This window comes from Phycodurus eques, chromosome 5, assembly GCF_024500275.1.
Source record: "Phycodurus eques isolate BA_2022a chromosome 5, UOR_Pequ_1.1, whole genome shotgun sequence".
Taxonomy (NCBI): Eukaryota; Metazoa; Chordata; class Actinopteri; order Syngnathiformes; family Syngnathidae; genus Phycodurus; species Phycodurus eques.
Window position 1 is genome coordinate 9,938,021 of NC_084529.1, and position 27,526 is coordinate 9,965,546.

General features: G+C 40.1%; 1 protein-coding gene and 1 pseudogene across 4 annotated transcripts in view; one reads left to right on the forward strand and one right to left on the reverse strand.

The window, feature by feature from the left end:
* The window catches only part of far1 (fatty acyl CoA reductase 1), a 42,963-nt gene extending 17,440 nt beyond the window's left edge, over nucleotides 1-25,523 (forward strand). For 2 of the 4 annotated variants that reach the window (XM_061677446.1, XM_061677444.1), the window contains 4 exons: nucleotides 934-1,105; nucleotides 17,700-17,829; nucleotides 20,599-20,726; nucleotides 20,997-25,523. In XM_061677446.1, the coding sequence (XP_061533430.1) occupies nucleotides 934-1,105; nucleotides 17,700-17,829; nucleotides 20,599-20,726; nucleotides 20,997-21,156 (590 nt within the window). In that variant the 3' untranslated portion in view covers nucleotides 21,157-25,523. Of the gene's footprint in view, nucleotides 1-933; nucleotides 1,106-1,719; nucleotides 1,892-17,699; nucleotides 17,830-20,598; nucleotides 20,727-20,996 lie in introns of all 4 variants that reach the window. The other 2 variants (XM_061677445.1, XM_061677447.1) reach the window with 2 other exon arrangements.
* On the reverse strand, nucleotides 22,935-23,043 carry LOC133403393 (5S ribosomal RNA; annotated as a pseudogene).
* Nucleotides 25,524-27,526: the final 2,003 nt, after the last annotated feature.

Sequence of the window (27,526 nt, forward strand, 5' to 3'; positions counted from 1 at the left end):
AAGCACTGCATAATATCCCTGTATGCAATATTTTATTACTAGGTAATTAGACTTCATTAAAAAAAGATGTATAAACCTTCCTAAAAATATAAGCAATAATTTCCTATGTTGTTCAAAGCAAGGATGCATGATTCTTTATCTTTTCTTTTTGTCTTCCACAATCAAAGGCCTGTCCCAACATAAATACAAATTAATCAAAAGCTATCCACAACTGTTTTAATTTTCATAGGAGACAATCAAACAGCAAATTAACTCAACAAATAATTGCATTATATCACATTAGTCACATTATATTTTGACCTAGCAGCTATGTAGAGACTTGTAATAAGTTTTATTGAGAACTCAAGGCACAATGCAGGAATTTTCTATTGCAAACTGGAATAAAACATAGAGCTCTGAAATGATTGGCCTTGCAAATGCAGTGTGGAAATTTAGCTGCACGTTAGTGTGATGGTTTTGATAAACGGGTTATTACACTTGTCAAGACAAAGAGAGGCTTCATGGCAGCAGTTAATTCCATTAATTAATCTTTAGGTGTTTCAAAGCATGAATGTGTTCGGAAACTCATATTAAAAGGTCCATCTGGTAGCAGGTGAGATCTGTTGCATGATTTATCCGCTGTACAACCAGCTTACATGAACATTATTTTTAAAACTACTGTCCTCCGTAAAGTAGAGATGAGCACAGATGACAACACCTGGAATTACAATGAAAATTGTAACTACATCATCTGGCCAGAGCAGACTGATGATGATACAACTAGTTAACAATTGTGGTCATATTCAATAAATGTTTATTGCTTTTATGCAGCTCAGGTTTGAAGACATCTTAGAAATCAATTTTATTTTTAAAAGATTATATATGGCACTGGTCCAGACAAAACAAAAAATAATATAACACATCTTATACTTGTTGACTACTTTTGTTTTTTAGAATACCATGTAATATCTACTTTCAAGAGGAACCCTCTCGAGCAGGCTTTCCGTCGGCCCAATGTTAATCTCACATCCAATCACCTAATCAATCAGTACTGGATCGCTGTGAGCCACAAGGCTCCAGCCTTCTTGTATGATGTGTACCTCAGGCTGATTGGACGAGAACCCAGGTAACCTTATATGCAATCGCCGTATTGGGCTTCCCGGCTCCATCTTGTTTTCCAAAATGCACCAACTCCCCCACACACATACTTTTTTGCTGCTTAACTTCTATCTCTTCTTTGTCAGTGTAGTAACATCTAAAGCTGTGCTGCTCATGTGTAATGCAATGCTTGTAAATTAAAGAATGTATAACCCAGATGGTCCTCTGCATAAGCAGGGAAATATTGCTGGTTTCTGCACTCTTTACATTCTACCACGAGCAGTGATTAATTCCTGGTTGAGTTTCCAAAAATAATGGACACCTAGGTCATCTGAGTTCATCCTGAATAAATGAACGAAAGTTGGCTTAAATGTGAGGATGCCTTTGGAAACCCAACTGAGGTTTTTAAACCGCTTTGCTTAGCTGCTGATTTGTAATAACTTTCGGGGATTGAATTCACCCAGTTTTTATTTCGGAGATCATCTGATCTGTAGATATTCACTGCATGATGCTATTAACAAGCTAACACTGTTAATAGCATGACGCAATAGGTGTATCCTTAATAACCATAGGAGAAGGGATCACAGCTTGTTTATGCCTCCTATTTTTCTTCTTCTTGTTTGTCATTTCTTTCTCCTACAGAGAACTGTATAAACATGACCTTCAAGACCAATCCTTTAGAGCAGGCCTTCAGAAGGCCCAATGTCAATCTCCGCTCCAACCCCTTTACTAATCAGTACTGGACAATTGTCAGCCACACGCTGCCAGCTCTCCTCTATGACTTCTATCTCGGGCTGAAAGGCCAAAAGCCTCGGTAAGGTTGTGTGTCCACTTGTATTCTCCATGGTAGTCTGGCCCTGTTTTTTCACACAAACCGCGCTGCACATCGAGTAAGATATGCATTTCTGTTACAAACTCATACAGAGAGTATTCTGGTAATTTTTAACATTACTTATGTTGCAGCCTTACACTAAAATAACTCAAGTTCATTACAGTAAATTAGCACCCATTATTTCTGTAATGTTGGTTTGACCTGATTAGAATACATGACCTGACTAGAGAATACTTTTGAAGATACTCAGTATATACAGTTCACAAGTATATACAGTAAATGAACAAGTCATATAAATAGAGACATTGCTCCATCTTGTGATTGGATCGGTGATCTGTTATAGTTTTTTTAACCTTCCTCTTGTATTAGCTTTCTGTTGTCATCTCTTATGTTAACGTGTCGGTTTTGACCCATGTATTAAATCAGCTATAAAATACACTAAAAACAATAAGCTATCATCGAATTTGTTTCTCATCTCTTGGTTACCTTGTTAGGCTTCCTTATCCATGAAAATGTTGGTTTTAATACTTTTGGTCTGGGCTTCTGGGCCTTTTTTTGTCAGTATACCCCTCGATTTCAATTTTTAAAAAATGGTAAAATGAGCCTCAAGAGAATCATATTAATAAATAAAAGGTTGTTGTGTTACCTGACTATTACTGAGGAGTATAGAACACATCTTAATTAAATGTGTTTTATTTATTTTTTCATTTTAATATTAGTAACTAAAGTAACAGTGTTACGGGTCAGTTTCGACCCATATATACTTACATAAAGCAAAGGCAAAAAAGTATTTTTTTCAGCAATAGAATTTGAATATAAACTGAAAATGAATGAAAAGCAGAACAGGTCATGACACAAAATATAGATTTGCATGGTCAAATAAACAACAACCAATCAAGCAAATCAAATGAATATAAATCAATTACTATTTCCAAAACTAATACAAAGCTAAATCAGAGTAAAAGCTTTTGTGTGCAAGAACATACAACCCCAATTCCAATGAAGTTGGGATGACGTGTTAAACAAAAATAAAAACAGAATACAATGATTTGCAAATCATTGAATGCAGCCCGATTGGGGGCACAAGCCAGTGCAAACTGTAGGCCGGTCCCAAGCCCGGATAAATGCAGAGGGTTGCGTCAGGAAGGGCATCCGGCTTAAAACTTTGCCAAACAAATATGAGCGTTCATCCAAAGAATTCCATAGAACAGAGCCTAGAACTGAATGTGGGGACTTTGAATGTTGGGACTATGACAGGAAAATCCCGGGAGTTGGTTGACATGATGATTAGGAGAAAGGTTGATATATTGTGTGTCCAGGAGACCAGGTGGAAAGGCAGTAAGGCTAGAAGTTTAGGGGCATGGTTTAAATAATTTTACCATGGTGTCGATGGGAAGAAAAATGGAGTCCGGGTTATTTTAAAAGAAGAGTTGGCTAAGAATGTCTTGGAGGTGAAAAGAGTATCAGATCGAGTGATGAGGCTGAAACTTGAAATTGAGGGTGTTATGTATAATGTGATTAGTGGCTATGCCCCACAGGTAGGATGTGACCGAGGGGTGAAAGAGAAATTCTGGAAGGAGCTAGACGAAGTAGTTCTGAGCATCCCAGACAGAGAGAGAGTCGTGATTGGTGCAGATTGTAATGGAGATGTTGGTGAAGGAAATAGGGGTGATGAAGAAGTGATGGGTAAGTACGGCATGCAGGAACGGAACTTGGAGGGACAGATGGTGGTAGACTTTGCAAAAAGGATGCAAATAGCTGTAGTGAACACTTTTTTCCAGAAGAGGCAGGAACATAGGGTGACTACAAGAGCGGAAGTAGAAGCACGCAGGTGGATTACATCCTGTGCAGACAATGTAATCTGAAGGAGGTTACTGACTGTAAGGTTGTGGTAGGGTAGAGAGTGGCTAGACAGCATAGGATGGTGGTGTGTAAGATGACTCTGGTGGTGGGGAGGAAGATTAGGAAGACAAAGGCAGAGCAGAGAACCATGCGGTGGAAACTGAGACAGGACGAGTGTGGTGCAGCTTTTCGGGAAGAGGTGAGACAGACACTCGTTGGATGGGAGGAGCTTCCAGAAGACTGGACCACTGCAGCCAAGGTGATCAGAGAAAGGTTAGGGTGATTAAGGATAGATAATATGTTGACTGGTGCCAGCGGTGTGCTCGCTTGATGGAAAGAATACTTCGAGGAGTTGATGAATGAGGAAAATGAGAGAGAAGGGAGAGTAGAAGAGGCAAGTGTGGTGGACCAGGAAGTGGCAATGATTAGTAAGGGGGAAGTTAGAAAGGCATTAAAGAGGATGAAAAATGGAAAGGCAGTCGGTCCTGATGACATTCCTGTGGAGGTATGGAAGCATCTAGGAGAGGTGGCTGTGGAGTTTTTGACCAGCTTGTTCAATAGAATTCTAGTGCGTGAGAAGATGCCTGAGGAATGGAGGAAAAGTGTGCTGGTGCCCATTTTTAAGAACAAGGGTGATGTGCAGAGCTGTGGGAACTATAGAGGAATAAAGTTGATGAGCCACACAATGAAGTTATGGGGAAGAGTAGTGGAGGCTAGACTCAGGACAGAAGTGAGTATTTGCGAGCAACAGTATAGTTTCATCCCTAGAAAGAGTACCACAGATGCATTATTTGCCTTGAGGATGTTGATGGAAAAGTACAGAGAAAGTCAGAAGGAGCTACATTGTGTCTTTGTAGATCTCGAGAAAGCCTATGACAGAGTGCCCAGAGAGGAACTGTGGTACTGCATGCGGACGTCTGCAGTGGCAGAGTATGTTAGAATAATACAGGACATGTACGAGGGCAGCAGAACGGCGGTGAGGTGTGCTGTAGGTGTGACAGACGAATTTAAGTTGGAGGTGGGTAACAGCCCTGAGCCCCTTCCTGTTTGCAGTGGTGATGGATAGGCTGACAGATGAGGTTAGACAGGAATCCCCGTGGACCATGATGTTTGCAGATGACATTGTGATCTGCAGTGAAAGCAGGGAGCAGGTGGAGGAACAGTTAGAAAGATGGAGGCATGCACTGGAAAGCAAAGGAATGAAGATTAGCCGAAGTAAGACAGAATATATGTGCATGAATGAGAGGGGTGGTGAGAGAAGAGTGAGGCTACAGGGAGAAGAGATAGCAAGGGTGGAAGACTTTAAATACTTGGGGTCAACCGTCCAGAGCAATGGTGAGTGTGGTCAGGAAGTGAAGAAACGGGTCCAAGCAGGTTGGAACGGGTGGAGGAAGGTGTCAGGTGTGTTATGTGACAGAAGAGTCTCAAAGATTATAAAACAGTGGTGAGGCCAGCCATGATGTACTGATTAGAGACAGTGGCACTGAAGAGACAACAGGAAGCAGAGCTTGAGGTGGCGGAAATTAAGATGTTGAGGTTTGCTCTCGGAGTGACCAGGTTGGATAAAATTAGAAATGAGCTCATCAGAGGGCCCAGCCAAGGTTCGATGTTTTGGAGACAAAGTTAGAGAGAGCAGACTTTGATGGTTTGGACACGTCCAGAGGAGAAATAGTGAGTATATTGGTAGAGGGATGATGAGGATGAAGCTGCCAGGCAAGAGAGCTAGACCAAAGAGAAGGTTAATGGATGTCGTGAGGGAAGACATGAGGGCAGTTGGTGTTCGAGAGGAGAATGCAGGAGATAGGCTTACATGTAAAAGGATGACGCGCTGTGGTGACCCCTAAAGGGACAAGCCGAAAGGAAAAGAAGAAGAATGATTTGCAAATCATGTTCAACCTATATTTAATTGAATACACTACAAAGACAAGATATTTAATGTTCAAACTGATAAACTTTATTGTTTTAGCAAATAATCATTAATTTAGAATTTTATGGCTGCAACACGTTCCAAAAAAGGTGGGACAGGGTCATATTTACCACTGTGTTACATCACCTTTTCTTTTAACAACATTCAATAAACGTTTGAGAACTAAGGACACTAATTGTTGAAGCTTTGTAGGTGGAATTCTTTCCCATTCTTGCTTGATGTACAGCTTCAGCTGTTCAACAGTCCGGGGTCTCCGGTGTCGTACTTTACGCTTCATAATGCGCCACACATTTTCAATGGGAGGCAGGTCTGGACTGCAGGCAGGCCAGTCTAGTACCCGCACTCTTTTACTACGAAGCCACGCTGTTGTAGCACATGCAGAATGTGGTTTGGCATTGTCTTGCTGGAATAAGCAGGGGCGTCCATGAAAAAGACGTTGGTTGGATGGCAGCATATGTTTCTCCAAAACTTGTATGTAACTTTCAGCATTAATGGTGCCTTCACAGATGTGTAAGTTACCCATGCCATTGGCACTGAGACAGCCCCATACCATTACAGATGCTGGCTTTTGAACTTTGCGTCCATAACAGTCCGCATGGTTCTTTTCCTCTTTGGCCCGGAGCACTCGACGTCCACAATTTCCAAAAACAATTTGAAATGTGGACTCGTCGGACCACAGAACACTTTTCCACTTTGCATCAGTCCATCTTAGATGAGCTTGGGCCCAGAGAAGCCGGCGGCGTTTCTGGGTATTGTTGATGAATGGCTTTTGCTTTGCATAGTACAGTTTCAAGTTGCACTTACAGATGTAGCGCCGAACTTTATTTACTGACATTGGTTTTCTGAAGTGTTCCTGAGCCCATGTGGTGATACCTTTACACATTGATGTCGGTTTTTGATGCAGTGCCGCCTGAGGGATCGAAGGTCACGGGCATTCAATGTTGGTTTTCAGCCTTGCCGCTTATATGCAGTGATTTCTCCAGATTCTCTGAACCTTTTGATGATGATATGGACCGTAGATGATGAAATCCCTAAATTTCTTGCAATTGTACGTTGAGGAACATTGTCCTTAAACTGTTCGACTATTTTCTCACGCACTTGTTCACAAAGAGGTGAACCTCGCCCCATCTTTGCTTGTGAATGACTAAGCATTTCAGGGAAGCTCATTTTATACCCAATCATGGCACCCACCTGTTCCCAATTACCCTATACACCTGTGGGATGTTCCAAACAGGTGTTTGATGAGCATTCCTCAACTTTCTCAGTCTTTTTTGCCACCTGTCCCAGCTTTTTTGGAACGTGTTGCAGCCATAAAATTCTAAGTTCATGATTATTTGCTAAAAACGAAGTTTATCAGTTTGAACATTAAATATCTTGTCTTTGTAGTGTATTCAATTAAATATATATATATGCGCCTTATGGTCGTGAAAATCCGGTACTTTGTAGAAAAGCCTTTGTTTGCAATGACAGCTTCAAGACTCCCCCTGTATGGAGAAACTTGTTGCCGGCATTGCTCTGGTGAGGTTTTGACCCATTCCTCCACAAAAGCAGTTTTCTAATCTTGAAGGTTCCGTGGGCTTCTTTTATGCACCTTGAGTTCTTTCCACAGATTTTCGATCTGATTCAAGTCAGGTGATTGGCTGGGCCATTCTAGCAGCTTTATTTTTTTCCTTTGAAATTAGTTGAGTTTTCTTGGCAGTATTTTTGGGATCATTATCTTGCTGAAATGTCCACCCTTGTTTCATTTTCATCATCCTCCTAGATGGCAGCAGATTTTTGTCAAGAAATGTCTCTGTACATTCATTCTTCCGTCAATAATGTGAAGTTTACCAGTTCCATTTGCTGAAAAAGCTGCCCCACACCATCCTGTTCCCACCTCCAAACTTCACTGTTGGTGTGGTGTTTTGCGAGAGATGTGCAGTGCCATTTCTCCTCCAAACGTGGTATGCATTATGGCATCCAAACAGTTCAATTTTGCTCTCTTCAGATCAGACAATATTCTCCCAGTATTTAACTGGCTTGTCCAAATGCTGTTCAGCAAACTTTAAATGACCTTGGACATGCTTTTTTTATTTTTTTTTCAGCAATGGGGTCTTTCGTGTTGAGCGTTTATACAGGCCATGGCGGCGGAGTGCATTACTCACCGTTTTCCTTGTGACAACAATAACTGCTAATTCCAGGTGTTTTTGAAGCTCTCCACAGGTGGTCCTTGGCTCTTGGACAACTCTTCTGATTATTCTTTGCCCTCCTCTGTCAGAAATTCTGCGAGGAACACCTGATCGAGGCAAATCTATGGTGGTATGATAAGCTTTCCAGTTAGGTATTATGGCCCCAACCGTGCTCACTGGAACATTCAGAAGCTTAGATATGCGCCTGTAACCAGTGCCATCGTTATGTTTTGCAGCAATTAGTTTGCGATGGTCTTAAGACAGCTCTCTGTTCTTACCCATCATGAGATGTATCTTGACTCACACCTTGGCAATGAGACCTTTTTGTCCGCCATCAATTAGTACTGAACCAGCTGGTATTCATTTGCACTGACAAGGGGCTGGATCGCTGTTTGATTATTGATAGATTTTAGGTGTTGTCTTGGCTTTCAATGCCTTTTTGCACCTTCCTTTCTACATGTGTTCAAAACTTTTTCCCTGTGTCATTTCACATTTTTACACACAACTTAATTTCTGACCTTATTTGTTCTACTTTGTATGTATGGATTACTTGGGTTGTTCCCAACATCTGGTGAAATGTTCTGGTCAATAGTACCTTAGGATGTATATTTAGTGAGAAAAATGGTGACATGTTAAATACTTATTTCAGCTGCTTAATATTCGTGTGTGTATGTGTGTGTATATATAAAAAGATATACCATAATTGTTTGTGTATAATGCGCACCCTTGTATAATACGCACCGCCAAAGTTGAGCGAAAACCCTTCTACATATGTATAATGCATTTTTACAATGCATGATTTTGCTTCTACCTATATGATCAAAACATGAAGTATTATCTGTATTTTGTTAGGTTTTTTTCAAGGAATTATTCTTAAGTTAACCACTTAATTTGAACACGTAATACTTTCTTTTTATTGACTTGCTCTTATTTTGAAATTCACACCCCTACTTTTATTTAGTAAATGAGAAAACACACAGTTGTGGTCAAATCTTTGATCACAGTTGTGGCTCAGTTGGAAGAGCGGGTCGTCCAGTGACCGAAGGGTCGCCGGTTCGAATCCAGGCTCCACAACTGTCCGCATGTCAAAGTGCCCTTGGGCAAGACACTGAGCCCTAATTTCTCCCAGTGGGCCTGGCAGCACCTTGGTTGGCAGTAGCCGCCCATTGGAGTATGAATGTGTGTGTGAATGGGTAATTGTAAGGCTTTGTAAAGCACTTTGGGCAACTTGATGGTGTAGGTAAAAGCTCCATATAATTGCAGTCCTTTGGGCACTCTAATAGTGTAGATAAAAGCGCTATATAATTGCAGTCTATTTACCATTTACCCAGGCAGAATTTGTAAGATGGGTACAATTCTTTAAAGAAAACATGAAGGACCAGGCAAAAAATATAAAATTTTATTTCAATGGGATTCAAATTAAACTGTCAAGAATGTCAGAAAAGCATTATCATTAAACAAAACATAACAATAAATAAATTAATGATGGTTGTTCTTCAGTTTTCAGTCGTATTTATATTTAAAAAAAAAAAAAAAAAAAAAAACATTTCACAAATTCTGCCAGGGTATGTAAACTTTTGTAACTTGTATGTAAGCACAACTGTACATATATTCATGTCATATGTACTCCTGTCATTTTGGAATGAGAGTTTTGGCACACTTTTTTCCTAACCTCTAGGTGGCGGTGGCATATTGGAATTAAAGTGTGCAGCTTTTTCATAACCTCAAGATGGCAGCATACATTTATATAATGTAATTGTTTTTTTAAATTTCCCCCTATGACTATGTATAATGCGCATTATTGGCTTTTGACAATTTGGGGGGAGGAGGATTCACATACACGAGAATTTACGGTATATTCATTCCCCTCCAAAAGTATTGGAACAGCAATGTCAACTCCTTTGTTTTTGTTGTATACTGAAGACATCTGGGTTACAGATTAAGATGAATAAGAGACAAAAGTTGAGAATTGCACTTTTTATTTCATGGTATTTACATCTCGATGTGCTAAACAACTCAGGACGAAGACACCTTTTGTTTTAATTCATCCACTTTTCAAGTGAGCAAATGTATCGGAATGTGACTGGTGTTTCTAGTTGCTCAGGTGTTGCCTTTTAGATTGATTGCTTAAACATTAGATAGTGCTTGGTTTTGCCTTTGGGTTTCACCTGTGAAAACTGCATTTGCTGTTAAGCAAACATGAAGACCACAGATCTGTCTCTGGGAGAAAGGCAAAGCATTTTGAAGCTGAGAGAAGACGGAAAATCGATGAGAGCTATTGCACAAACATTGGGCATAGCCAATGCAACTATTTGGAATGTCCTGAAATAGAAAGTACTGGTGTACTGAGCAACAGACATCGAACAGGTCGGCCAACGATATCAACAGCAGTTGATAACAGCAACATTGTGAGAGCTGTGAAAAAACACCCAAAGACAACAGTCAGTGACATCACACCCAACCACCATAGGGCAGGGGTGAAGGTATCAGAATCAGAATCATCTTTATGTGCCAAGTATGTCCAAAAAACACACAAGGAATTTGTCTCCGCAGTTGGAGCCGGTCTAGTACGACAACAGACAGTCAAATTACAGAACACTTTGGAGACAGAAAGACATTGACAAAAAAAAAAAAACAGTCACTGAGCAGTGACTGTTTCTTCTAGCACTTTGAGCAGTTCGAATGACTAATATTGCAATAGTCCGGTGCAATGACCAATGTGCAAAGGCCGCTGAGACTTCGGTTTATGCGGTTTAAAGTGACGAGTTGTGCGATAATCTGGGACAATGTTGGTTGTGCAAATGTTACAGATACTCCTCAATCAGTGTGCAAATGGAGCAGATGCTACTCTGGCATGAGTGGCCAGTATATGCAAATAGTGCAGCATGGCGAGACAACTACAGTAAGTGCACGAGTAATACATATTTGGCCCGACAGAAATGTGACAACGAACTCAAGTTAAAAAATTGCCAGCATGTTGTAATGGAATTGTAGGTCAGGTGTTTAAGAAGTTGATCGCAAGAGGGAAGAAGCTGTTGGAATGTCTACTAGTTATAGTTTGGATTGATCGGTAGCGCCTACCTGAGGGAAGCTCAGGTAGGCGGTGACCGGGGTGCGGAGGGTCCGAGAGGATTTTGCACGCCCTTGTCTTAGTTCTGGCAGCATGCAAGTCCTCAATGGTGGGTAGGGGGGTACCGATAATCATTTCAGCAGTTTTGATTGTCCGTTGTAGTCGGAGTTTGTCCTTTTTTGTAGCAGCACCAAACCAGACTGTGATGGAAGAACACAGGACTGATTCGATGACCGCTGTGTAGAACTGTCTCAGCAGCTCCGGTGGCAGGCCGTGCTTTCTCAGAAGCTGCAGGAAGTACATCCTCTGCTGGGCCTTTTTGAGGACGGAGTTGATGTTGGTCGCCCACTTCAGGTCCTGAGAGACTGTAATTCCCAGGAACTTGAAGGTCTCGACGGTTGACACAAGGAAGCTGGACAACGTGAGGGGCAGCTGTGGCGAAGGATGCCTCCTGAAGTCCACAATCATCTCTACAGTCTTGAGCGTGTTCAGCTCCAGGTTGTGTCAGCCGCACCACAGCTCCAGCCGCTCCACTTACTGTCGATATGCGAACTCGGCCTTGATGAGGCCGATGACAGTGGTGTCATCTGCAAACTTCAGGAGTTTGACAGTCGGGTTCGCTGAGGTGCAGTCGTTTGTGTAGAGAGAGAAGAGCAGCGGAGAGAGGACACAACCTTGGGGCGCCCCAGTGCTGAGGCTGCGTGTGGATAAGGTGGCCTCCCCCAGCCTGACCTGCTGCGTCCTGCCTTTCAGAAAGCTGTAAATCCACTGGGAGACGGCAGGTGAGACGCTGAGCTCGAGAAGCTTGGATGAAAGGAGTTCAGGGATGATGGTGTTGAACGCTGAGCTGAATTCCACGAACAGGATCCTCACGTAGGTCCCTGCACTGTCGAGGTGTTCTAGGATGAAGTGCAGTCCCATGTTGACTGCATCATCCGCAGACCTGTTCGCTTGTTAGGCAAACTGCAGGGGGTCCAGCAGGGGACCTGTGACACTCTTGAGGTGGTCCAGCACGAGACGTTCAAAGGACTTCATGACCACAGATGTCAAAGCGACAGGCCTAGTCATTCAGACCCGAGATTGCAGGTTTCTTGGGGACCGGAATGATGGTGGAGCATTTGAAACAGGATGGTACTTCGCACAGTTCCAGAGATCTATTGAAGATCTGAGTGAAGACTGGAGCGAGCTGGTCCGCGGCAGACTTTGAGGCAGGATGGGGACACATGGTCCGGGCCTGCCGCTTTGTTAATCTTTTGTTGTTTGAAGATGCATCTCACATCCTGTTCATGGATGGTTAACGCAGAAGTCAGAGGTGTGATTGTGGTCGGGGTGCGGCCGGGTGGGTGTGGGGTGTGAAACTGTCCTTTTCAAATCTGCAGTAGAAGGTATTCAAGTCGTTGGCTAGTGTGCTATTGTTCTCAGCTTGGGCGGATCGTCGCTTGTAATTAGTCAGCGATTGGAATGTATGCCAGACTAATTTAGAGTCGTTTGCGCTAAACTGTTTTTCCAACTTTGCTGCATAGTTCCTCTTTGCTATGTTAATTTCTTTAGTCAGCTGGTTTCTAGCTCGATTATACAGGGCTCTGTCCCCGCTCTGATATGCATCCTCCTTAGCTTGGCGAAGCTGCTTAAGTTTAGCAGTGAACCACGGCTTGTTGTTGTTGAATGTGCGAAATTATTTTGTTGGTACACACACATCTTCACAGAAACTGATATAGGATGTAACAGTGTCCGTATAATCGTCCAGGCTGCCAGCTGAATTTTCAAAGACACTCCAGTCTGTGCAGTCTAAACAGCTTTGAAGTTCCATCTTGGCTTCATTGGTCCACTTTTTCACTGTAGGCTTCGCGCATTGAAGTTCTTGCCTGTACGTCGGTATTAAGTGAATCACAATCTACTGTTCGAAGAAGAGTTTGAGTTAAGAAATATACATACCACAAGATGCAAACCACTCATCATCAAAAATAATCGGAAGGCCAGATTGGATTTTGCAAAGAAGTACAAAGATGAGACCAAGATTAACCTCTCCCAAAGTGGTGGAAAGGTCAAAGTTTGGAAAAAGAAACGATCTGCTTATGATTCAAACCACACAAGCTCATCTGTGAAGCATGGTGGAGGTAATGTCATGGGTTGGGCTTGCATGGCTGCTTCTGGAATCGGCTCAGTAGTCTTTATTGATGATGTAACTCATGATAGTAGCAGCAGAATGAATTCTGAAGTCTACAAAACCATTTTGTCTGGCAGTTTACAAAAAAATGCATCCAAACTACTCGTGAGAAGCTTCATCATGCAACAAGACAATGACCCAAAACACACAGCCAACACAACAAAGGACTTCATCAGGGGGAAAAAGTGGAAGTTCTTAGACTGGCCAAGTCAATCATTGGGCCTTAACCCAATAGAGCATGCATTTTAGAGCGAGACGGAAGGGGGAAAACCCCAGAAACAAACGAACTGCAAGAGGCTGCAGTAAAGGCCTCACAAAGCATTTCAAATGAAGAATGTAACAGTCTGGTGAAGTCAATGGGTCACAGACTTGATGCAGTTACTGCAAGTAAGGGTTATGCCACCAAATATTAAATGTTATACACTTAAGTTAATTTCATAATGTCTGTTCCAATACTTTTGCTCACTTGAAAAGTGGGTGGCTTCAAACAAAAGGTGCTTTGTCCTAGGTTGTTTAACACATCTTGATGTAAATACCATGAAATAAAAGCTGGAATTCTGGACTTTTGTCTCATAGTGATCTTTTGATCTGAAACCCAAATGTCTTCATTATACAACAAAAACAAAGGAATTGACCTAGCCGTTCCAGTACTTTTGGAGGGGTCTGTGTGTGTGTGTGTGTGTGTGTGTGTGTGTGTGTGTTTGTGTTTGTGTTTGGGCCTGTCACGATATCACGTTTGTTTTTCCCAAAAACTATCATGACAAACAATAGTATTGTTGTTTGTTTTTTTATGCCACTGATATGATATTAGAGAATAATAATGCAAGTACCGTATTTTCGTGACCATAAGGCGCACTTAAAAGTCTTTGCTCCCGCTGCCTTTTTAAAAACATACGCTACCATGTATGCTGGCGTATGTTTTAGCGTGCATGCATGCTACCGTATGTTTTAAGCTAGCGTATGTTTTACCAACAATACGGTGCGCCTTGTGTGTGTTGAATACAGAAATAGACCCCGTAACTGAGACTGCGCCTTTTAATACGGTGCGCCTTATGGTCGTGAAAATATGGTACACCCTTTTTTTTCACTTTTAATTATAATTCTAAGAATAATGAATATTGACATTGTAATGTAGAAAAATAAATAAAATATCCATCCATCCATTTTCTGTACCACTTATATCTTGGATACAAAATATAAATAAAACAGACTCAGGCTTTGTTTACATGAATAGCACTTAAAAAAATATTAAACATTTGGCATGGAGGTTAATTGGCATTAATGCCTTAACAGGCAATTTCCTGCCAATCAAGTTTCCACTTGGTTAAGAAAAAGTGTCAAGTAGCAACATTAATAACAACACAACAAGTAGATCAAAGCAAACTGTTTTGATTCAGGATTTGTAGCACTTTTCAAAAGTCTGCAGCCTTTCTGTAAACGCTGTTTTGTCAATACTATATGCTCAATGGCTACATCTCTTACAATAGTGAGTAACACTATACTGCATGTAATGTGAGCATTCATGCACGATATACTCTGTCATGTTTGCATTTGCATTGTTGGGAAAAGTGTTCCTCAATTGGAAGCTGACGGGAAACAAGAAATGTCCCAACGTGTGTTTTGTTCCCAGCTGAAGAAATTGGGTGGGATGGTTGTGTTTAAAACAGATTTTTTCACTTTGAGGTTTTAAGTTGTTGTCGTCTTTGTTGCGACTTCATACAAATTGTTGGTGGTAGCAGGATGGCCGCGTTCATCTGGCTTGTCTCCAAAATGTTCCCACATTGTCGTAGTAGCGTTAGGCTTTGGAACTAATTCCATTAATGCTGCTCCATTTCTTTTTTCTTAACTGTGCAGGTACCAGCTCGCCGTCAGAAAGCTTAGCGTTGTGTACACGAGCGCCCGCATTTCAAAATAAGAGCAAGTAAATAAAAAGTATTCAGTGTTCAAATTAAGTTGTTAATTTAAGAATAATTCTTTGAGGAAAAAAACCAAACAAAATATAGGTAATACTTCATGTTTTGATCATATAGGTAGAAGCAAATTCATACATTGTAAAAATGCATTTTACATGGGAAGAACGGTTTTCCAGAATTTTGAGGTCAACTTCGGGGCTGCGTATTATACATGGGAGCGCATTATATTATGTGTTTAAAAAAATAAATAAATCATACGCCGGATTTCCAGCACCTCAGCGGAGTACTAAGCCATAGTTCGACCCGTTGACTTCACCAGACTGTTGCATTATTCGTTTGAAATGCTATTTCCAGGCCTTTACTGCAGCCTCTTTCAGTTCTTGTTTGTTTCTGGGGGTTTCTCCTCTTCAGGAGGTAAAATGCATGCTCTATTGGGTTAAGGTCCAGTGATTGACTTGGCCACTCTACAACCTTCCACTTTTCCCCCCTTATTAAGTCCTTTGTTGTGTTAGCAGTCGGGTTGGGCATCATTTTAATTTGATTCCTTAGTTCTTATTTTGATCTGAAACCAAAATGTCTTCAATATACAACAAAAACAAAATAATTGACCTTGCCATGCCAATACTTTTGGAGGGGACTGTATGTGCCCTGCGATTGGCTGGCGACAAGTTCAGGGTGTATCCCGCTTCTCGCCCAAGTTAGTTGGGATAGGCTCCAGTACGCCCGGTACCTGAAAATGGAAGGAGGTACAAAGAAAATCAATTACAGTACAAGTACAAGAACAAGTTGTCAAGCTGGCCACCCAGACAAATTGAGCATTAAGGAAAGAAGAGGCTTGTTGATGAAAAACCGAGCGTGTGGAAAAATTTTAATTTCAGAAAGACAACCATACACTACTACCCTCCACCCAAATGATATTGTCTGTAAGATTGAACTCTTGAGCCTCAGTTCTACAAAGGTGTAGAGGTTTCGGAACCAGGCACCAAGCTCCACTTGCCCCATCTGTGTCTGAATTTGTCTCCAATCTCCACAGATGATCTCAGAGTGAGTTCTTGGTCACTTGGTCACGCACCAAGGCTCTTCTCTCCACATTTTTCAGTTTTGCTGATCGTCACACAGACTTTGACATACCGGTAGGCTTACAATATAACAAATGAATAATTCAAAATTACAGTCTATGTTTTTCAATTGGTTTTTATTTACAGTGGTATTTAGTATATGGCATTTTGAAGGGATACGTATGGTAAACTTCCATATAACAAAATATCACATTGGGTTCAGCTGTCCAAAATTAATGTGGTTGAAATTGCATTAAGCTTGTCAGCAGCTAACTTTGCCTCTATGTGCTGCTTGAAAATGCATACTCCTCATCTCATTGGACTTGTTTGCTTTGCCAGATGAAATCTGAGTCTTCTTAGTGTACATTTGGAAGTCTTTAAGTTCTACCAAAGTTATTGGTTTGAAGGCTCAGAGATCATTCAGTTTTTCTCACAAGAAGTTTTGCTGTTATGTTTTCAACACCGTGATTTAGATCAACCTCCATACTTCATTAATGCAACCCACATATCAAATATCTTTCATATTAACTGGATTCTCTTGATGGATCACATTTTCTGGTACTGGAAAATGCATATTTAATTTTCTTCATTAAAAAACAGTGTATTAGAACATTTGGCTATAGTTATTTAATGAATTTTAGTTTATATTAAATCACAATTAGAACAGTGGTTTACAAAAACTATGCCGAAATCTCATTGCAGCTTTAAAACCAGTAATTACTGAATCTGCACTTAGTTGAAATGCGATGTCTTTCTACTAATGTTTTGTATACATTTTATCCAAAGAACCAACTGGATTATGTGAGAGATTAAAAGAGAATTGGGGACAATTTTAAGGTGAATTGAGTTTGAGACCGTTCAAGGCATACAAATGCTTACCACTGTATAGCCAAAATTCAAATCTTTTAAGACAAATCACTTATCACATCATGTAAATCATTGCCATAGCATGAAGATAATCTGAAAGTAGATCTGAATTAATGCTGCTTTATATTCACATTACCCTAGATCACAGGTGTCAAACTCAAGGCCTGGGGGCCAGATGTGGCCCACCACATCATTTTATGTGGCCTGTGAAAGCAAATCATGTGCATTGACTTCGTTTCGTGTTAGAATACCAGAACTGCTAATTTACTTCGTTACTAATGTTGAGATATAGTTTTGTTTTTTTAACAATCCCCCTTTTAAAATGAACTGAATACTAGTTGAACATATTTTTTACAGGCCTCTGACTTCCAAAGTAGTTATCTATTTGATGTGTATATGGTATGTGATATGAGGCGATCATACGTTTATTTGGGATCAGTCATAATGACCCTCCGAGGGAAACCGTAACTATGATGTCGCCCACGACAAAAATGAGTTTGACACCCCTGCCCAAGATACATCAAACTGATCTCATCTACAAATAACAGCAGTACTACTAAAGCACTACTAAAACACCTGACATGCCGTTATTTTCCTTTTTCCATTATCACTCTCGTTCTCACTCAAAACGCCTTTCTACACAGCTCATTGTCTTTTCTCACCCTGCCTCGCTTTGCCACTGAGACCCCCTCCCTGAATTATGTCAGCAATATGCTTCTGCTCTATCCCTTAATCTTCATGCTACCTCTGCCTTACCTCACCTTCTTACTTATCTAAGGATGATGAAGACAATCACTCGCCTTCATAAAGCCATGATGGTGCTGGAATATTTTACTAGTCACTCCTGGGTGTGGAGCACAGACAACGTAGCCATGTTGATGGCCCACATGAGCCCTGAGGATAAAAAGGTAAGAGAGTCATAAACAGACAGATACATTGTCATTGCCATTGTCACACATTTTTGGTCACCAAGGTTATTATAGGAAACAAAAACGTTTGAAATAACTAAAACTGAAAAAACATTTTTGTAAACAAAATAAAAACGAGTGTTTAAAAAAAAAAAAAAAAACGTTAACTAAAACGATATTTTACGTTTGCAAAACTAACAAACTATAACTATAGCGAAAATATCCTTAGTTTTCATCTTTGTCAATTCATTTTATACATGAGCTTTCAGCGTTGATTTTATATGTATTTGTTTCGGATAAATACATAGATAAAGAATGTATACGGAAGGAAGGTAGAACAGTACTTTGGGAATTTTAGCTCACTTACTGTGTGTTGCCGAGAAGTGACGCCATCGGACAGTGCCGTTGTATTGACGGCTCGCCAGACCAAGCGCAAGTTTTGCCGTGAGACAACTTTTACGTCCAAGTAAATTTTTTGTTGCTATGTGGTGCTAACACAAACGGCTAAGACGGCTGCCGACTAGCTAGTGCCTTCACGGATCCTGCACATCGGTTATTCGTCTTTTGGGGGAAATTCAGAGAAACGGACAACTGCAGAGAGTCTCAAAATGCCGCTGTTTCCAGCCATGAAAGGCAGATGTGAAAACAGATAAGGAGTTTGTCTTGCTGACACAGCATGTGATTGACCTACTGCCAACAACCCTTCAGCAAAACTTGAAAAGCTTGATCACAATCATGGACTCGAAAAAAATAAATAAAGAAATAAAAAGACTGCATGCACTTTCACTGGAGATACAGGATGTAAAAGCAAGCTTACTTTCTATTTATCAATCTAACAGTCACACATCTGAAAGTCCACTTGAGAAGTTTGCAATTTAGCAACAAGGGAAGAAAAACATGCAAATAAGAACTATATAATAATAAGTGCAAATAATAAACAAACACATTTAAAAAAAAAAAGCCATACTACAACATGTCTCATGAATGGTTTTACTGTACGTTGTGATGCATCTAATCAAACCTTGAAACAGTATTATATATGCACTGTACTTATTGCACGTCAAATTCTGTGTACTGTTATACAGTACCTGTATTTGATTTGTTTCTGTTATAAATAAATTTTTCTAAATGGTAATTTTTGAATTTTTATTACACTCTAGCTACTGTGATTTTTTTTTAATCTCACACTTGACAAATACCCTGGTTTAAAAAAAAAATACTGAAACTAATAAAAAAAAACTAAACTGAAGCATTTTGGGGGGAAAAAACCCCAAAACTAATAAAAACTAACAAACCTGCTCTAAAAACGAATTAAAACTAACTGAATTTGAAAAAGAAAAGTCAAAACGAAATTTAAAAACTAGCTGTAATCTAAAATCCAAAACTATTATAACCCTGGTGTTAACACCACTCTTTGAAAGAAGTGTATGCTGGTGGGCAGACAGTTACACAGTTATTACTGTGTGTTAATGTGTTGTTGAAAGGTGCGGCATTATTGAGTACACTGGGGGACACAATTTTTGATGTTAGGTCTGACAGCTGTTTTTAACTAATTTTTCGGTGCGGAATCAAAAACTGATCTCAGTTTTTCTCCCTCTCAAGTTTTTTAACTATAGATATCAGTTTTCTTAAATATGAAAAATACTGTACTTAACAGAAATGTGCTTTTATAAAAAAAAAATCAAATATTGACATACAATGAAATATGAAAGAAACAGGCATGACTGCATTGATTATTTAACACGTGTTTTACAAAGGATAGGAATCCTCTTAATCCCTATTATGATAGCTTTCTGTTTGCAGATATTGATCGTACTGACCTATTGGGAGCTGCACACACTTCTCACCACACTGTCTCTATTGTGACTGCACAAACAAGTTGCAACATAACTGTAGATGACTCCAATTGTAATCAGCTGGCAAGTCTTACTACAGCTCATCAGTGGGATTTTGCTTATCTGGAGGGTAAACTGTGGAGAGAAAAAACTTGACGTGCTAGAAAAAAACTGACTGAAATTTTGGAATCACTTTGCCAATTGTAGTTTTAATCAGCATAAAAATCTAACTCAACAGAATTTTTTTTTTTCAAAATTGTTCCCCAGTGTAATTGCGGGTAGTTTGCCAGCATCTTCTGTGGATGAGAAAATCAACAGAACAGCTCAGTGTCGTTAACAAAATTCCTAAGCGAGAAGGTGACACTGTGTATGAGCCCACTGCCCATCCACAGGCCGAGAGGAGTCACGAAAGCCTGTCTCTGCTAGTGTCTCACGTCGCGGCGTAGAAAACCCCCTCGACAAGCCGATGGGATATATGACAGCCACCGGAGACGTTAACCGGATATGTTTTTGCGGTTTAAACATGTAGGGGATGTGTAAGCATAAGTTGTACATGAAGTACCGTTCATTCTTTAGACAATGGCTTGATTTTCCATTATCTGAAGACCCATTTTATATACTTGACAATTTTTTTAGTTTTTTTAAATCATTCAAATATGGCAGGGTTGTTAACAGCGCACTTCTTTGGTTGTCAAATTTTAAGACATTTTCACTTTACAGGGACTTTATGAAATGAGAAGTTGCTGCTATAAGTTGGTGTTATCACTTGTTTCATACATATTCACGTGAAAGTCACTACACCAAATCAAAAGTAATCTTTCTAAAAGAATTGAAGCAAATCTGGATTAGTGGGTCCTGTCCTCTCTTTAAGTGTTGCTTCCACTGTGACAATACAAATACAGTATGACAATATTTCTCCATTTTGCTGCTGTAGGTGTTTAATTTCGACGTGCGTCAGCTGAACTGGGCAGAGTATATGGAAAATTACTGCATGGGCACTAAAAAATATGTCCTCAATGAAGAGCTGTCGGGCCTGCCTGCTGCACGCAAGCACCTGAACAAGTTAGTGTTTTGCATTAAACATGCAGTTCTGCCAACAAACAGAAAATGGGGGGCTGATAACTAGACTGGCTTTGCCTCTTGGTCCATTCACATTTAGATTTGATTGACACTTACTCAAGCAGCATGTTTTAAGTCTTTTGTTTTCTGGCAAATAAAAATGCAACTTTTGCTCACAGGATTGGTAGAACAAATGATTATTAAAATGTCTTTGATAAACATGTTTCTTCTTTACATGCATACTAAATCTCAAGGGTTTCTCTTCCTTTCTAGGCTGAGGAATATCCGCTACACGTTTAACACCATCCTTGTGGTGCTCATCTGGCGCATTTTCATTGCCCGGTCTCAGATGGCTAGAAACATCTGGTACTTTGTAGTGAGCCTCTGCTTCAAGTTTCTCTCCTACTTCCGAGCCTCTTCCACCATGAAATAATAATCCAGAGTCCCAGTGGAGGGTGGCAAGAAAATACTGGCTATGGGTGTTCAAAGAAATGTGCAAATCTATTCTATCGGTTCTCTGTGTCCCCTGTACACTAGAAACAACTGGAGCCATCAAAACAATTATAAACACAGATTAAGTACCACTGGAGTCCGGAATCCACAGCCTTAAATGTTGCAAACCTTTTTTTATATTCTGATCTCTGACATTTCATTAAATTCACATTGGATATTAGTCAAGCTTATGGAAGAATCTGAGTCAAATGGGCCTGATTTTGTTGTGCTTTTCATGTTTCATTCATGTTTCAGAGAACTTGCTAGGCTCCCTTCCAACCATGAAGAACACTGCTGGTTTGAGTCAGTCATACTACACTGTCTTGTGTTACTTGAAGCATTGTGTTTACCCTCCTACCGTGTGTGTTTGTGTGTGTGCACATACTGTATATGTATACATATATGTATAAATACAGTATGTATACGGTTTACATACTGTAGATATGCATACGATATATACAGTGGGTATGGAAAGTATTCAGACCCCCTTAAATTGTTCACTGTGATATTGCAGCCATTTGCTAAAATATTTTTTTCCCTTCCTTCCTCAATGTACACAGAGCACCCCATTTTGACAGGAAAAAAAAACAATTGTTGAAATTTTTGCAGATTTATTAAAAAAGAAAAACTGAACTATCACACAGCCATACGTATTTAGACCCTTTACTGAGTATTTAGTAGAAGCACCCTTTTGAGCTAATACAGCCACGAGTCTTTTCGGGAATGATTTAAGTTTTTCACACCTGGATTTGGGGATCCTCTCCAGTTCTGTCAGGTTGGATGGTGAACATTGGTGGACAGCCATTTTCAGGTCTCTCCAGAGATGCTCAATTGGGTTTAAGTCAGGGCTCTGGCTGGGCCATTCAAGAACAGTAACGGAGTTGTTCTGAAGCCGCTCCTCCGTTATTGTAGCTGTGTGCATAGGGTCATTGTCTTGTTGGAAGGTGAACCTTCGGCCCAGTCTGAGGTTCTGAGCACTCTGGAGAAGGTTTTCGTCCAGGATATCCCTGTACTTGGCTGCATTCATCTTTTCTTCAATTGCAACCAGCCTCCCTGTCTCTGCAGCTGAAAAACACCCCCACAGCATGATGCTGCCACCACCATGCTTCACTGTTGGGACTGTATTGGACAGGTGATGAGCAGTGCCTGGTTTTCTCCACACATACCGCTTAAAATTGAAGCCAAAAAAGTTATATCTTGGTCTCATCTGACCAGATAATCTTATTTCTCACCATCTTGGAGTCCTTCGGGTGTTTTTTAGCAAACTCCATGCGGGCTTTCATGTGTCTTGCGCTGAGGAGAGGCTTCCGTCGGGCCACTCTGCCATAAAGCCCCGACTGGTGGAGGGCTGCAGTGATTGTTGACTTTCTAGAACTTTCTCCCATCTCCCAACTGCATCTCTGGAGCTCAGCCACAGTGATCTTTGGGTTCTTCTTTACCTCTCTCATGAAGGCTCTTCTCCCCCGATGGCTCAGTTTGGCCGGACGGCCAGCTCTAGGAAGGGTTCTGGTCATCCCAAACGTCTTCCATTTAAGGATTATGGAGGCCACTGTGCTCTTAGGAACCTTAAGTGCAGCAGAAGTTACTTTGTAACCTTGGCCAAATCTGTGCCTTGCCATAATTCTGTCTCTGAGCACTTCAAGCAGTTGGAGCCTATCCCAGCTATAATCGGGCAGGAGGCGGGGTACACCCTGAACTGGTTGCCAGCCAATCGCAGTTATCTTACAGCACCTGGTATTCCCAGGCGGTCTCCCATCCAAGTACTAAACAGGCCCGCCCCTGCTTAGCTTCCGAGATCGGGCGTTCTCAGGGTAGCATGGCCGTAAGCCCTTCTATAGACAGGTGTGTGTGGCTTTCCTAATCAAGTCTAATCAGTATAATCAAACACAGATGGACTCCAATGAAGGTGTAGAACTATCTCAAGCATGATCAGAAGAAATTGAAGTTAATTGAGTGTCACAACATAGGGTCTGAATACTTATGGCTGTGTGATATTTCAGTTTTTATTTTTTAATAAATCTGCAAAAATGTCAACAATTCCAGTTTTTTTTCAGTCAATATGGGGTGCTGTGTGTACATTGATAAAAAATGAACTTAAATTATTTTAGCAAATGGCTGCAATATAACTGAAAAATTAAAGGGGGTCTGAATACTTTCCGTACCCACTGTACATACTGTAAATGTGTGTATACAGTATATGTATACGCTATAAACATATTGATTTGAGATGCAGTTGGCCCACAAATGCAGAAAATGTATACCTGTTGGCAAGTAGGCAGCAGTTTCACATGTAAGTGTGATTTACTGAATCCAATCATTTTGAGAAAGCTTGTTTGGTCAGGATAACCACCCACCTCCTCCCCCACTAAACATGTTAAAACTAAAGTCATGTGATTGATATTAATCACAAATCTACAACTGCTGACATATCTGTTTTAAGGGTTGCTTCTAAGTGATCTTTAAGCAACTGTTTCCATTTTGATCCCTTGTTTGCCAAAGGCCAGCCCCTCAGCTATTTATTGCTAGTCGCAATGCAAGTTTGATCATGCACAATGTACAGTAGTTACCAGTGCCTGTTGCTTGCTCACTAAGCTATTTTTCTATGTTGGTCATTTGTGATAATTTTAAAGATATTTTTTTTCTTTCTAATTACTAATTAAAATGAGTGTTTGTGTGAGGTTTTTGTAGAAGTTTTCAAAGCGCAAACCTCCTTTTTAATCATGTTAAGGGTGCGTTTACCTCCATAAGGGCACTCTAACACTAAACCTTTGTAGATCACCTGTTCTTCAGTTTTCCTGAACGGTTGGCACTTCAGAAGTATATCTGTAGTCTGTGTGCGTGTCTCCTAGTTTCCTAAGAACACTACAATGTTTGAAGAATCTGGGTGTGACTTTGCTGATGTTTGCTCATGTTTGTACTTCTCTATGGCTTCGGCGACAACTTTCACACGTTCATGTGTTGTCCTATGAATGTCTTGGAGTGAAAAAAAGTGATTTGTTTTCGTCTATTACTTCTACACTTTTGCGTTTAGTGCCTAAACATTTTCAACTTTGTGAAAACAGAGGAGAGCTGTTATCAAAATATTTTGTGACTTGCTCTATATAGGTAGATTTCAAACTAAGTTGTATTTTTGTAATTATATTGTGAGGGTCTTTAACCTACCCAAAGCCTACTTAAACCAATACTATCTGCTTTAAATCCTTTAGCAGAGAAAACATGAAAGCTTTTGCATTTCAAGTTTGTTGATTTTTGTTTGAATATTATTCTGTATTTACATGTTTTTTTTTCATGTAACTAAATAAGATAGCCTGTCAGCTCCAACCAGTCTGTAAATACATGTTATTTTAAGTCAAGTCTAATGTAACCGTATGTAATCTGGGGGAAATGAGAAATGAATTTGAGAAACTTTATCCATGTGAAGGTGTGAGTCCAGTTTTGTAGTGTGTGTGTGTGTGTGTGTGCGTGTGTGCGTGTGCGTGAGAGAGAGAGAGAAATAAGAATTTGCATTTCGACTCCAGATTTTTTTGTTTGGTGTTGTACTTGAAGTAAGAAAGATGAACTGAATAATGTCATCAAATTGTTCATTCAGTAGCATTGCAGAACTAACCAAAGCATCATATTGATTTAGCAAGTAATCTGGTATATGTTCTGATCCAAATCTGATGAGAAAATGATACCATAGGTCTAAATGTTAAGAGCGCTTATACAGCCATCTTATTTCTTGTTAAACTTTATTGCGCAAATTCCAAGAAATAGAATCCCATTGGTATCTAAATTCAGAAATTGACACAATCGACATAGTTTTGGTTTGGAAGAATACATCCCAGTAGATATTGGATTGATTTGCCAAATGTTGGTCAATCCTGTCTTATTTGGATCTGATCTGACCATTAACAGATTTCAGGACCTTTTAATACAATGTACTTGGAATAATGATGTCCCTGGAAAATTATTTACACGAGTTATGTATCTGCTGGCTAATCAATATTCCAAGAGCCAGTGGGGTTTTCAGCCTGTTTCAAGTTCTTATCCTCTGTTGAAGATTTGTCAGGTACATCCAACTGATACAAAATGCGGGGTTTGGTTTTTGACATTCCTACTCCAACTAATATGGCAAACAAATGTATATGCTGTTTATCTGGAGTTTATTTATTAAGCAGAAACTACGATAAGATGCTTCGTATTTCATACAATGTCATTTTTGTTGGAACCTGACTGATTAATCGCTCCTAACTCAGTCACAGCTCCTGTATTTGTGTATTCACTGCAGAATAAATCAACTGGTGCCTATTTTTTTTTTAACCAAAAAAATAAGAAATAAAGTTTGTTTGATACACTGAAATTTGTGTGAATAAGTGTTTTGCATTTGCGTAGTATTAGTCAACACATAGTCATAGATTGACAGCATGACAGAAACAAACCATTAATCTCTCTCTGTACAGTTGACCTGGTCCCATCAGTGTGTAACAGACCAGTCCTCCACTTTCACATGTACTTTGTGTAGGTCAGATTAAAGAGGTGGATCTTGAGAATCTACGTTAAGAGTTAATGCTGCCATTGAAATTAATTTCCTCTCTCATATTGCATACAGTGTGTTTCAAATCTGAAAGTTTTAGTCACTAAAGCTGGAATCATGTTAAATCACATCAGCTTTTAACATACATGCAAATCAGTCACCTTTTGGCGAAATTCACCGTTTTCAACTCAAAATAGTCCATTTCGTGAGTCGTGTAGATCCGATGAGTTTTTCCTGGAGCGGGGAGTGTTCGCCATCGCTGTCATCTTAGGCTGTTTCGTACTCCTTGAACGCTCGATCCATTCCACATTTCTTCGACTCCCACATTTGGCGGTTTGCTCCAATCCAATTAAAGCGCCAGTGACGTTTAAGTCTAGTTCAGCAATTAAACAAACGCAAGAAAGTCACATGACCTCACACGACTTCTATTGGGCCTCCTTGGCATAGGAATTAACCCTAAATAAACCAGCCCTGCTGATCGTCGTGCCTACGTGGCGGCCATGTTGGGAAGGTCGTCGTTACCATGAAGGCAACGGCGCGCTACTCGTGTTTACATTTAGACGAACAAAAACAACAGCTTTAATGTGTTGTAGTTGTATTTCAGTATTTGTCTGGCACTGTATGCCAAAATTGTGGATATTTCAGCCCACTTATAACTTCAGAAAACACCTAGCAGTAAATTGCAGATGTTTTGTTGTAGTTTTTGACTGTGCATACACACACAGACATACAGCAATGTCAGAATTTGCACATTCACATTTTATTTTGTTATTTTTATTTTATTGATGTTCATGCAGTGGTTAAAAAAAATGTAAAGTTACTATTTACTCATTACTTGAATAATTATTTCACTGTGTACTTTTTACTCTTACTCAAGTAATTATTTGGAGGACTACTTTTTACTTTTACTTGAGTCACAATGTCAAGTAACAGTACTCTTACTTCAGTACAATATTTGGCTACTCTCCCCACCTCTGAAGCGGATGTCCTCTATTGCTACTCTTATGTTTAATCAACATTTTTGCTCATCAGATCAGCCAGTGTCGTATTTGTTGCACTGATCTTTTGTATATTCGCGTTGAGGTGCTGCGGGTCGTGGTCCTGGTTGCGGTCCCAGCAGAACTGCGAAGTATACGTAACATCGGCGACAAGAGCAGATCCGCTAGTACATCTTGTATTAATTAGGAAACGCGCCTACAATTATCTAATTAGTTTACGGATGTTCAAGTTAAATGCATTAAGCGACGGAGCGATTTTAGGAATTATGTCACAACACTTAATTATCTAACTTCAAATTCAGAAATGGCCAATATAACAGAAAAATACTGTACTTAATATTGTCCTGGAGGATACATTTGGGATTAGCCTTTGGAATTGGTATTAGTGAAAAATGAAGTGAAACAGACTGATTTTAGTCCATTTAGAATCCAGAATGAGAGTGCTTAAAGAGGAGGATGCTATTCATGTGGCACAGCTTGAAGCAGGCATCAGGTGCAGGTGGAGATGGGCCGGGCTCAAGTTGGAGGCCAGAGCGAAAAAGCAAAGAAATTAGCCAAATTTAATTTTAATCTTAAATTTGTACATCGACATGTACTTGAGTGGTGTAAATACATGTTTTTCTGTTTGAAGAAAATTGTGTATTTTGCCTTTTTGTACTCTTCAGACTCCTCCAGATTGCTTAGTTTATGTTAAAATAATAAAAAGAAATTCTCTACGGGGGGCTGGGGGATCCCCCCAGTCCCTCCTACAATGTTTTTTTTTTTTGGTCACCTTTTTCATGCATTTGGTGTTTGCA